This window comes from Mytilus galloprovincialis, chromosome 8, assembly GCF_965363235.1.
Source record: "Mytilus galloprovincialis chromosome 8, xbMytGall1.hap1.1, whole genome shotgun sequence".
Lineage (NCBI taxonomy): Eukaryota > Metazoa > Mollusca > Bivalvia > Mytilida > Mytilidae > Mytilus > Mytilus galloprovincialis.
Genome location: NC_134845.1, coordinates 40,797,502 through 40,809,795, shown reverse-complemented (window position 1 = coordinate 40,809,795; position 12,294 = coordinate 40,797,502). Strand labels below are relative to the sequence as shown.

The 12,294-nt window shown below is 31.7% G+C and overlaps 1 protein-coding gene across 2 annotated transcripts; it reads right to left on the bottom strand.

The window, feature by feature from the left end:
- Positions 1-249: 249 nt before the first annotated feature.
- Positions 250-6,998, bottom strand: LOC143043285 (uncharacterized). 2 transcript variants are annotated; one of them, XM_076215668.1, is made up of 3 exons: positions 6,782-6,998; positions 1,744-2,474; positions 250-698 (listed from the first exon to the last, which is right to left on the bottom strand). In XM_076215668.1, the coding sequence occupies exons 2-3, from the start codon at positions 2,396-2,398 to the stop codon at positions 289-291; spliced, it is 1,065 nt and encodes a 354-aa protein (XP_076071783.1). In that variant the 5' UTR covers positions 2,399-2,474; positions 6,782-6,998; the 3' UTR covers positions 250-288. The 2 variants fall into 2 exon arrangements, with proteins under 2 accessions (XP_076071783.1, XP_076071784.1); XM_076215669.1 differs by lacking the exon at positions 6,782-6,998 and adding an exon at positions 3,449-3,524.
- Positions 6,999-12,294: the final 5,296 nt, after the last annotated feature.

Genomic DNA, 12,294 nt, shown 5'->3' with positions numbered 1-12,294 from the left:
TCTATAGTCTTCTATATAGTGTTTTGTTTGTCTTTTGGTTGGATTTCGTTTTTGTCATGGCGTTGTCAGTTTATTTCCGACTTATGAGTTTGAATATTCTTTCGGTATCTTCCACCTGTCTTTAAATTAAGTATTACTACTGAAAACATAAACATATTGAAGATCATATACACACTTAATCGAACTGGTAATTTTGAATTTCTATGCAGATGCAAATGTTAACATCAATTCATTCTGTTAGGGTTTCGCGAAATCAAAATTAGTAACAGTGCAAACGAATACGAGTAATTAAATAAAGACATTTTTGAAATCACGCAAATAGTCCCCTACTATCCAGGAAAAATCTATTTTACCACTTGTCAGATCTTTTAAGGATTCGTTTGTAGCATAAGCTTTTTTCTGAATCTCATTCTGTATAAACCTGTGCTGGTAAGGCGTCAAATTTTTGTCATGATAAACAATGAATAAGATCCCCTTGTTAATGCCAAATTGAAGCTTGCCATCATCAATGTTTAAAGTCTCTGTGATATCATAACCATCCTGAATATATACTGGAACCATTTCTCCAGAGTGCATTTCATAGTTGTATAGTTGATAACATTGAGATTTGTCGCCTCCGATTCCCAAAAAACTTTCATGTTTCCATTTAATTGTTTCCTTTCGTATGTAACTTTTTTTCTTCAGTTTCTTTTTGTCCACTAAAACAACGAATGACAAATTGAATTTGCATCCTTAATGTAAGAATAGTGATACAAAACAAGCTTATAACATGTTCTGGTAACAATTCATTGGTGTCAATCTTAAACAATAAAACAGCATCATCTAAAGGTATGTTTTTGCGAGTAGTTACTAGTATATAGTTCTGTAATATTGTAATAATATCAGCAAAATGAAGGACAACAAAAGCAACGTATACAGCATGGTTAAAAATTAAAAAAAAAGATTTTATTAAAATAGGTAGCTTAATTGCACCAGCCAAGTTGTCAGCACGCCGGTGAATATCAATTTTATGATCATTTTTATAAATTTCCTGTTGAAAAAAACTTTTTTTTAAGGATTTTCTTATTCCAGGCATAGATTACCTTAGGCGTATGTGGCACAACTTTTGGATTTTTTGGTCCTCTATGCTCTTCAACTTTGTACTTGTTTGGCTTTACAACTATTTTGTTCTGAGCGTCACTGATGAGTCTTGTGTAGAAGAAGCGCGCGTATGGCGTACTGAATTATAATTCTGGTACTTTTGATAACTATTGCAAACAGTAAATATCCTTGTTTTTTATGTATTTAATTAAACAATTACCAGAGTTTTGACCATATGTTTACACCACTTTAAATAAATCAATACTAAAATGAACAGACAAACAAACAAATATGATACATAAATAAATAAATGATACACACTTATCAATACTACTAAAATTGTATTGGTGTTTATATTTGTTTCTTTTTATTAAATTATCAATGATTAAAATTCGTCTTATTATTTTGACTTGAGAGTTTTGTATTTCTCTTTTTACTTCATAGTTTGGGAGAGATGGCATAATGCAATGACTTAAAGCTTGGAAATTTTGATAAATCTAAAATCCATATAGAACAGGATTAAATTCAAGGTGTCCTGAAGCGTGAGTAACATTCTCAAAACATGTTGTCTACTCTTTGGTCGAGTTGTTGTTTCTTTGGCATATTTCCCATTTCCATTTTCAATTTTATTATTAAACCAAATGAAATGTCCTGAACACTTACATATTTCAACTTCAAAATCTCTTCGTAGATGGCGAATATCGCTCTGAACATCAGCTACTTCGCCTTTCAGTTGAACTTCTTTACTAATTAATTCCTTCAAGTTATCAAGATAAGTTCGTTCTGTTTCAATATCCATACAACACGTTTCTAGACTTTCTATCTGTGATACAAACTCATCTTTCCGTTTACCGAGATATGTCTCAAGTCTACCAGCTATTTCCTTAAATGTGCACATATAAACTGATAATACGTCTTTATGTACGTCTGCATCTCCGCGATGTAATATTTCATTTCGTAATCGTCTTATGCGTTCTACATCATCACCAACTGTCAATTCAACCGGAGTAGGATCCTTCTTGTCCCATCCTTGTGTTGGTGGAGGAACTAATTTCAAATTTCGGATCAATGTGTACATTAAAGGTATATCAAACCCGTTATATCCATTATTATTGGCAACCTGCTGTATTTTCAACTTATCTCCATCTCTTAATCTTCTTTTGAGATCATCGTTTTGCATCACGTGGCTTTGCAATAAATTTGGAGGTTCTTTGATAAGGAGAAGCTCGCGTAAAATATTTGGAAGTTCATTTTGAGCAGCTTGGCCGATTCTAGCATAATTTGTTTTTCTATAAGCGTGAACTGTAGCTGAAGCCATACCTCTTTGTTATGTAATTTGTATGAGATATCACCGCTGTTTGTTGAATACTCACTGGAGAAACATTTCTTTTTACCTAAAAAAAATTGTTTTTAGTTCATTATTAAAGACTATTCAGTTCAATAAAATTAAAGAAAAAAAGAAAGGTTCTTGGAAGAAAGTGTGAAAGGCTTGGCAAAAAGGGGAAAGGTATGTAGGGGTCATTATCGGGCACATATTGGAAAGTATTTGAATCAGAAAGGGAACATTGATTTGAAAGTTCAATCTTATATGTTGTGCTGATACATCACTGTCCTAGGTCATAGGGGTGGTTGAACGCTCACATACATGTTATTGGCAATTATATACCTATATAGAGTTATTTTCTTTCAGAACGATAGGTCATTCTTTTTCAGAATCAACCAGGACGATACCATGTTTCAATGAAATATGCTCCAAGGCACAAGATAATGACCTGTGTGAGGTCATTATTTTCCTATATAAAAATGCAATCTATAATTTACTTCAAAATTTTATTCGTCTGATAGTTTTTTGTTGCCGATTTGGAAATTTATTTTTTAAAGTTCAATCAATGATAGGTGTAAAAGAAACCGTCATTGCCCGCATTTTAATTTTAGAAACAAATAACGTGAAGTTTTGTTAATTTATCGCTACAATAAAGAAACATTATCATATATGTGAGATGAATTTTAATGTAGACTTTCATAAAAACAAGCCAGATTTAACATAATCGTGTGTAAGATTTTGAAAATCTTATTGAGTCACACTGAATATGTTGATTGATTTTTGGTTGCTTGCTTAACGTCTAGTGGCAAATATTTCAAGCATGTTCAGGACGATACACACTGAATAGGAAATCATACTTTGATAAAAATGTATTGCTATTCAAAAGACAATCTTTCTGAATTTTTCATTCGATTCAATTAAAATTGTAAGAAAAAATAACCACTTTTCCGCGATAGAAATGACATTACAAATAGAAAAAAACCCATTAAAAACATACGCCCTCCCCCTTTTTCCATAATCTAAGTGGTACAATAAATTACTTACAATGTGTCTTGTATTTGTCATACACCGTTATCAGATTGTAACAATACATTTGTGTCTTACTTCATGCAGTTACAGTAATATTTCTATTTTGTATGCATAATAAATTTTAAAAGTTTTATATCTAGATTAATTAGTGAGTTGTATTTCACATTCTACCTGAGCCGTAGGGCGTATTAAAACCTGAACGCATTAGAAAGGAATATCCCACTTTAGTGTTGTCGGTAAAAAAGAATATTAAATTTTGCAAATCTTCATCAAAAATAATATTTTTTTGACGGTATATAAGTCAGATAATGCATATTTTAAGGTTTTTCTTGTCGCAGAACACACCTCGGGGTGTCAGGATTGCTCAAAGAAAGACCTCCCTACGGTCGGTCTTTCATTTGATCAATCCTGTCACCCCTCGGTGTGTTCTACGACAAGAAAAAACTTAAAATATGCATTATGTATAACATAATAATTTCATTTGTGAATAATTATACTAATTAATCAACATTCAAATATATTTTTTTGGCATACTAGTATGTTGTTATTTATAGGCACTTATATTTAAAAGTTTTTATTACGATAAAAACACAATTTTGATTATGTAAAGGCATACAGTTTAATTTGTTCATGGAGAAAATAACAAGGACAGAGGAGAATCAATAAATAAATGAATAATGATAATAAGAAATAAAATTCTTTCTTTAACGAAGAAAAAATATTTGAGAATAACATGTTAATCTTCACGAGGCCTTCAAAGACTATTACAGTGCTTATCCAGTGACCTTTCGTGTATCACAATAGCAATGGCTAAAACAGTTTACCAAATTGCAGTTTGATTTCTTCTCCCACAAACTGATCAACTGGTAAAATATTTTAGCAGACTGCTCAAGTGAAATATAACGGTACCTTTTTAGATACCAAAAAGAAACTTATTGATCAAGCACATAAATCGATGCATTTTATACATAGAATTGTTAAAAACGAAAACATTTCTATAGATTTGCAACTGAAATTATTTGATTCCATGATAGAACCCATTCTTTTATATGGTTCTGAAGTTTGGGGTTTCGAGAATTTGAAAATTATTGAACAGATGCATTTGAAATTTTGCAAAAGAATTTTAAAAGTTCGAAATACTACACCCAATTTTATGGTGTATGGAGAATTGGGAAGATTTCCTCTATATATTCGAGTTAAATGTAGAATGATTTCGTATTGGTGTAAAGTTGTAAACAATAGCAGTAAACTCAGTAGTTCTTTGTACAGGCTGATGTTATCATTGAAGAATCATGGTCATTATGTTTTCAAATGGATTGATTCTGTCGAATCAATATTTAACAACACTGGTCTAGGATATATTTTCATGAACCAAATTTGCTTTTGTGATAAAAATTATCTCGATCGTAAATTGAGTGATCAGTTTATTACCTCATGGTTTGGCGATATAGAAAATTCATCCCGGGGACAATTTTATGGGACATTTAAAAAGGACTTTGGATTAGAAAAATATCTGATCAGACTATCTGAACAGAATAGGGGGTGGATAACTAAATTAAGGACATCGAACTTACGTATTCCAATCGAGACAGGCCGTTGGCAAAATATACCTAGACCAGAGAGAAGATGTACTTTATGTCATAAATTTATAGGTGATGAATTTCACGTTTTATTTGTATGTCAACATGATTCTATTGTTAATTATAGAAACAAATACTTACCTAAATATTATACTATTAATCCGCAATATATTAAAATGGAAGGATTATTGTCCATATGTAATATAGAAGTCTACAAACGATTGTCATTTTTTATTAAGAAAATTGCTTGTTTATTCTAAAATATCTACAATTGTATTTCTATGTGTTTAGATAGTACTGCATGCTCATTTCGTCATTCAATTGTTTATGTATTATACTTTGACTTCATGTTACACATTTATGTGTCTGATCGTTATCAATAAAATTTTGAAAAATCTTGAAATGTTGTTAGTATAAAGTGAGTGCTTTAGAATCAAAAGTAATACTTACCATCAAGATCCAGTTAGTTGATATCTTTGTCATTCTTTTCAAACAAAAAAAAAAATGACTTGCTATAGTATGAGTCACTGAATAAGAAGGTCTAATTTTGACAAGGAAACTTCTATCATAAATAGATTTTATAAATAAATAGTTCAAACCATTGTTTTATAGCTTTGTCTTCTAAGACAAAGTTATTGTGTAATTATGATTCGTATAATATTTTCTATACAAATTACTGATCTGCTGGCATTAAAGGGAAATAATTTTTATTGAGTTATTGTACACTAAAAATTAATCAATGATACCAGGCTTCTAGTTTTGCCTACAAAAGAATCATCAATACGACTTGAATAAAAAAAAAATGGATTGCCAAATTAGGAGGAAGTTGAAGGGCATTTAGGACACAAATTACAAAGGTTTTGCCAAATACTGCTTAAAAGTTATCTTGTGTGCCATGGTAGAGAATCCTTAGTACTTTGAACAATGCAAAGTTTGGCAAAACAGCTGTTAATCTATAATTTTACCATATCAATAAAAATTCATGTCAAAATAAAATTACTGACTACTGGACTGGTGATACTTTCTTAATTTACAGGGGAATTTGTATGATTTATAGAACTTTGAATGTGTTCAATAATAGGTTTTTAACAGTTTTTATTTCAAAATTTTAATCATCTTAAAAATAAATGTCATTGTTCTGTTCAAAACAGAGGATAAAAGTTTAATAATCATAAAAGTAATGTTACAAACAAATTAAATGAGGAAAGTTGATATTTGTCAGACAAAAATTGTGACAACATTTTGCTGATTTTCAGTAAGGTAAATTTTTTCCCTTTAATGGTAGCAGATAAGTAATTGCTTTAGAAAAAAAATTCGAAATTACAATTATGCACTAACCTGTTGTAGGAAAACGGAGCTATAAATTATAGACTTACAAAACAATGTTTTAAACTATTTATTTATTAAATCTATTTATGATAGAAGTTTCCTGTATTACTTTTGAATTTAAAGCACTCACTTCATATTAACAACATTTCACTTGAGCAATCTGCTAAAATATTTTTACCAGTTGACCAGTTAGTTGGAGAAGAAATCTAACTGCAATTTAGTAAACAGTTTGAGCCATTGCTATTGTGATACCCCAAAGGTCACTGGATAAGCACAGTAATACAAATAGAAAACAATCATGACAATAGTAAGCTTTGATTTTCCGTAATGAAATTGTACAACTTACAAATAATGACATATTTACATAATAACAAAACGGTTTACTCTATCTATATATATCATGATTGCAGATTAATATGTTTAAAAACTTACTACTTACGCATGTTATGTTATCATGTCTGTGTTCGCACGGTGACAATCAGCTATTATAGGCATATAGGAACCTCACCTAAAAATATCATCCACGAAAGAATGTATTACATGACAACGTTTAACAGGTCATGAGATAAAAACTAATTGGTCACAGAATCTTTGATACTAGCATATGAACTACTGCACCATGATTTAATAATTTGTTATTCATTTATCATGCTTTTTCAAAGTTTTAATAGCTAAAATACCGGATCCTAAATATTTGAATATTTCCTTTTTCATTAACCTTCGGTTTTAGTTATTTTCATTCAAGAAACTAAAAACACTTATTGGAACGACAAAAAAATGTATTTTCAACCGACAGAAATGTCATCTGACGGTATAACATAATTGACGAAAATATTTACAATTTTTATAATGATCCAGATACATATACCAGAGACATAGTTTACATGTCCCTACATATAGATAAACTCATCATATATACCAGTATTAAATTGTGTATTTACGCCAGACGCGCTTTTCGTCTACAAAAGACTCATCAGTGACGCTCGAAAGTTGAAAAGACCAAATAAAGAAGGGAGTTGAAGAGCATTGAGGACCAAAATTCCTAAAAGTTTTGCCAAATAGATTTCTTAAATATTCCGAGTACTCGTGCATGTATCCTGATTCACCAATATCACCGGCTAGTCATGACATTACTCAGGATCTAAACTAAAAGCAAATGAACAATAATTGATTCTGATTGGCGTAAATCTTATTTGGAGCCCCTTTTTATTAAATTTAACTATGATTGGATATCATCAGGAAATATGTTGGAGAATATACCAGGATATTTGTTCTTTATAGCAAACTTTAATCGGTGTATTAATTTGTCACTTTTATTCACCGATGAAGATGTTGTTATATGTGTGACTTCTTTCATCATTAGTACATAACTATTTTGGCAGATGTGAAATGCTAGTGAACACCCAGGGAATCTGATCGACAACTAAATAACCCGCTAAAGATATTTAGTAAATCTTAGATAATCATAATTCATTTAATTTCTTATCTACGTGAGTGTTCAATACGTGACGAAAACCCAACTGTCTACAAAAGTATAAATTTTTCGAAATACTAAGGATTTCCTTATGCAAGGAATAGATTACCTTAGCAGTATTTGGCACACACAACTATTTTGTTATTTTGTAATTTTGGGTCCTCAATGCTCTTCAACCTTGAACTTGTTTGTCTGTATAACTATTTTGATCTGAGCGTCACTGGTGGGTCTTATGAAGACGAAACGCTGGTCTAGCGTAAAAATTATAAGCCTGGTACCGTTGATAACTATCCATACCAGTAACAGTCATCGTACGACTGTCTTAGTCTGTGGAAGACTGAAAATGACTGTCAAATCATTTCATAATAACTGTAAGGGTTGCGACAGCTTCCTTATTTCGTTGTAACTGTTAATTTATGTCTGTCCCAACACTTTTAGGGGTTGTGAAAAACAAACAAAAAATGCAATCAACAGTCATTTGAGGACTGTTGCAGTGGTTTACGTCGTTGTCAAAGTAAAAATCTATTTATAACAGTCTTTTCAAAAGTTGTTCTAATGACCAACGAAACAGCTATGAATAACAAAGTATAGTCGATCTCTAGGCCTTTACTAAAGCGACCCCACCCAATATGAAAATATATCAACAAAAGTATCTATCATTGTCAAATGTCTACAAAAGTGTTGTGCAACTGCTATCCAAGTAGGAGGATTCTGAAAATCACCTTGTAGCTATCTGGAAACAAGAAATGCAGAAATTGATGAGAAATTATTTGTCTTTTCTACAATTCAAGCAATAAAGACAAAAATGGTTTCAATGACAAAAAAAGGTCAATCAGTGATAAAAAAAAGTGTAGTTTTATTTAACACAACATGATGATAAGATATATTTATATAACATAAAAACTGTTATACCAGAGAACAGTTGTAATATGCTCGAAATTCTAAAGGACGTTATTTTGGAATTTTTGAAATACTAAGGCTTTTCTACCTCAAGCATAGATTACCTTAGCTGTATTTGGCAAAACTTTTTGGAATTTTGGTCCTCAATGCTCTTCAACTTCGTTCTTTATTTGGCCTTTCTAACTTTTTTGGATTCGAGCGTCACTGATGAGTCTTTTGTAGACGAAACGCGCGCCTGGCGTATATACTAAATTTAGTCCTGTTATCTATAGTTAAAACATATTTTATTGTTCCAAAAAGAGACAAATGGATTAGACACAAGTTTTTCAACTTAGTAACGTCTTCTCCAATATATACATAAATATACACATGAATGAACATTACATAAATATGACTTTAACCAATTATTATTTAAGCATGAAGATATAAAAATAAATTACATATAAAGTTTAAGAATCGAATCAATGGATATTTACCACTTAATATAACCAATCGAATGCGCCTATTTTCAGAACAAAAAAATGCAAACACACCCAACTGTGTAAATTAAATATGTTAGTGTACATGACAAGTGACTTAAGTCATGTGTGTATGAATTTGTTTAAATGTAAATTACACATTAATAGTTTATAGTTACGGATTAACAGAAAAACGGAATAAATATACACGTAATTGAAAGTATCAATTTTGTTTTTTACTTAAATCCATTGAAACGTTTCAGAATACAAAAGTCAATCATAAAGATCATTCGATTATCGTACCCAAAAGAGCGTACATACATTGATCATGTTCTAGTAAGATCTGTTACAGAATAAGGTTGTCAAATGTGAGAAAAACGCTTGGTACTTTTTATATACTTTTGTACGGATAGAAAAACAATATCATTTTCTTCAGAACTCAAAGACTCATCACCAGAGAGCAATAACTCAATTGTAATATTGACAGCAAAAACATTGATTTCATTTATCATTAAAAGCCTTTGTGATGAAAAATTGTTACAATATAATAAATAATGTTTAGCATCTTCATTGGTGAAGCCACATAAACAAGATTGAAGTGTGCTACAATGGTTTCGCAGCCTTGCATGTAATACAGATAGTAAGCGGTCTCCAGAGAAAAAAATGCCTCGGAGGTCTTTTATTCTTATAGTATAACATATGCAATTTGCTTTTAAATGATGAAAATGTAGGACTCTGTCTAATAATAATATCTAAAGTGTTCCACAATGTTATGAATGCTGGGAAATAAGAATGTTGATAAACCGACAAACGATTCACTGGAATAGTGATATTGTGTCTGTTTCGTAAATTGTAATTACTAATATCAGACACAAATTCTGGAACCAAGTCATGTAAATAATCTGGAGCCTGATTGTTAATAATTTTATAAAACATGGCTAACTTTTTTACCTCCCGCCTTACGCTTATTTTTCCCCATCCCGTCTCCCTGTAAATAGCGTTTCGGCTAGCATAACTTGGTAATCCAGTAACTATGCGAGCAGCCTCGATTTGAATATTTCTATCCGATCAGAATTTGTGTTCCCACAATTATCATAAACTTCTGATGAATACTCAAGTATCGGACGAATAAAAACCATATAATTTTTTTTGTTATCTATGATGAGTTTAATTATACTGTGTTCGGTTGTATCTCTTAAAAGTAATAGCCATTGCTAAATATACCCTTTGTGTTCCTCTGTTGTATTTTGTTGTTGTTATTCCGTATGAATCAGAGAATTCGTACTTCCTTGAGCATAAGAAAAGAAGTTTGAGGGAACAATAAAAAAACAAGAGGCTCTAAAGAGCCTGTGTCGCTCACCTTGGTATATGTGAATATTAAACAAAAGAAGCATGGATTCAAGACAAAATTGTGTTTTGGTGATGATGATGTGTTTGTACATCTTACTTTACTGAACATTCTTGCTGCTTACAATTATCTCTATCTATAATGACCTTGGCCCAGTAGTTTCAGTGGAAAATGTTAGTAAAAATTTACAAATTTTATGAAAATTGTTAAAAATTGACTATAAAGGACAATAACTCCTTAGGGGGTCAATTGACCATTTTGGTCATATTGACTTATTTTTAGGTCTTACTTTGCTGATTATTATTTCTGTTTACAGTTTATCTCTATCTATAATAATATTCAAAATAATAACAAAAAACGGCAAAATTTCCTTAAAATTACTAATTTAGGGGCAGCAACCCAACAACCGGTTTTTGGGTCAATTTGAAAATTTCAGGGCAGATAGATCTTGACATGGTAAACAATTTAACTTCGTCAGATTTGCTCTAAATGCTTTGCTATTTGAGTTATAAGCCCAAAACTGCATTTTACCCCTATGTTCTATATTTAGCCGTGGCGGCCATCTTGGTTTGATGGCCGGGTCACCGGACACGTTTTTTAAACTACATACCCCAAAGATAATTGTGGCCAAGTTTGGATTAATTTAGCCCAGTCGTTTCAGACTACTAAGATTTACGAAAAATGGTTAAAAATTGACTGTAAAGGGCAATAACTCCTTAAGGGGTCAATTGACCATTTCGGTCATGTTGACTTATTTGTAAATCTTACGTTGCTGAACATTATTGCTGTTTACAGTTTATCTCTATCTATAATAATATTCAAGATAATAACCAAAAACAGCGAAATTTCCATAAAATTACCAATTCAGGGGCAGCAACCCAACAACGGATTGTCCGATTCTGAGGAAAATTACAGGGCAGATAGATCTTGACCTGATAAACAATTTTACCCCCATGTCAGATTTGCTCTAAATACTTTGTTTTTTGAGTTATAAGCCAAAAACTGCATTTACCCCTATGTTCTATTTTTAGCCATGGCGGTCATCTTGGTTGGTTGGCCGGGCCACCGAACACATTCTTTAACAAGATACCCCAATGATGATTGTGACCCGGTTTGATTTAATTTGGCCCAGTAGTTTCAGATGAGAAGATTTTTGTAAAAGTTAACGACGCCGGACGACGACGGACGCCGGACGCAAAGTGATGGGAAAAGCTCACTTGGGCCTTCGGGCCAGGTGAGCTAAAAAGGAGATTTGGTTTGATTGCCAATGAAACCACTATCAACCAAATTTGAATGAGTGGGTGATAGCAATTATAGGCAAAGGCACGGTCTTCAGCAATTTAAAACATATACGGAATGGTCGATTATAGAAGTTGGACCTAATATTATAATAGAGACAAATGATGGCCTAATTTATAACAAAACAATTTACGAAAAACAAATACTATAGACTTGAACCAACATGTTCCTGGCTTGTGATAGATCTGTCCTTAGTCTGATGTAAGTAGATGTCGTCTGTTTATGTAGTTCATACGTGTTTCTCGTTTTTATATAGATTAGACCGTTGGTTTTCCCGTTTGAATGGTTTTACAATAGTAATTTTTGGGTCCCTTTATAGCTTGCTGTTCAGTGTGAGCCAAGGCTCTGTGTTAAAGGCCATACCTTGACCCATAATGGTTTACTTTTATAAATAGCTCACCCAACACCCTGTTGTAGCACCCAATTTCAAGACAGAAAAAAAAAATCAATACTACATAACAAAAGCTGAAAGA

Excerpts from the sequence above, each read along its gene's own strand:
- LOC143043285 (XM_076215668.1), bottom strand. The coding sequence starts at position 2,398 with ATGGCTTCAGCTACAGTTCACGCTTATAGAAAAACAAATTATGCTAGA. Across the intron at positions 699-1,743 it reads AGATTTTGAAGTTGAAATAT|TGGACAAAAAGAAACTGAAG; the intron begins GTAAGTGTTCAG and ends TCGTTGTTTTAG.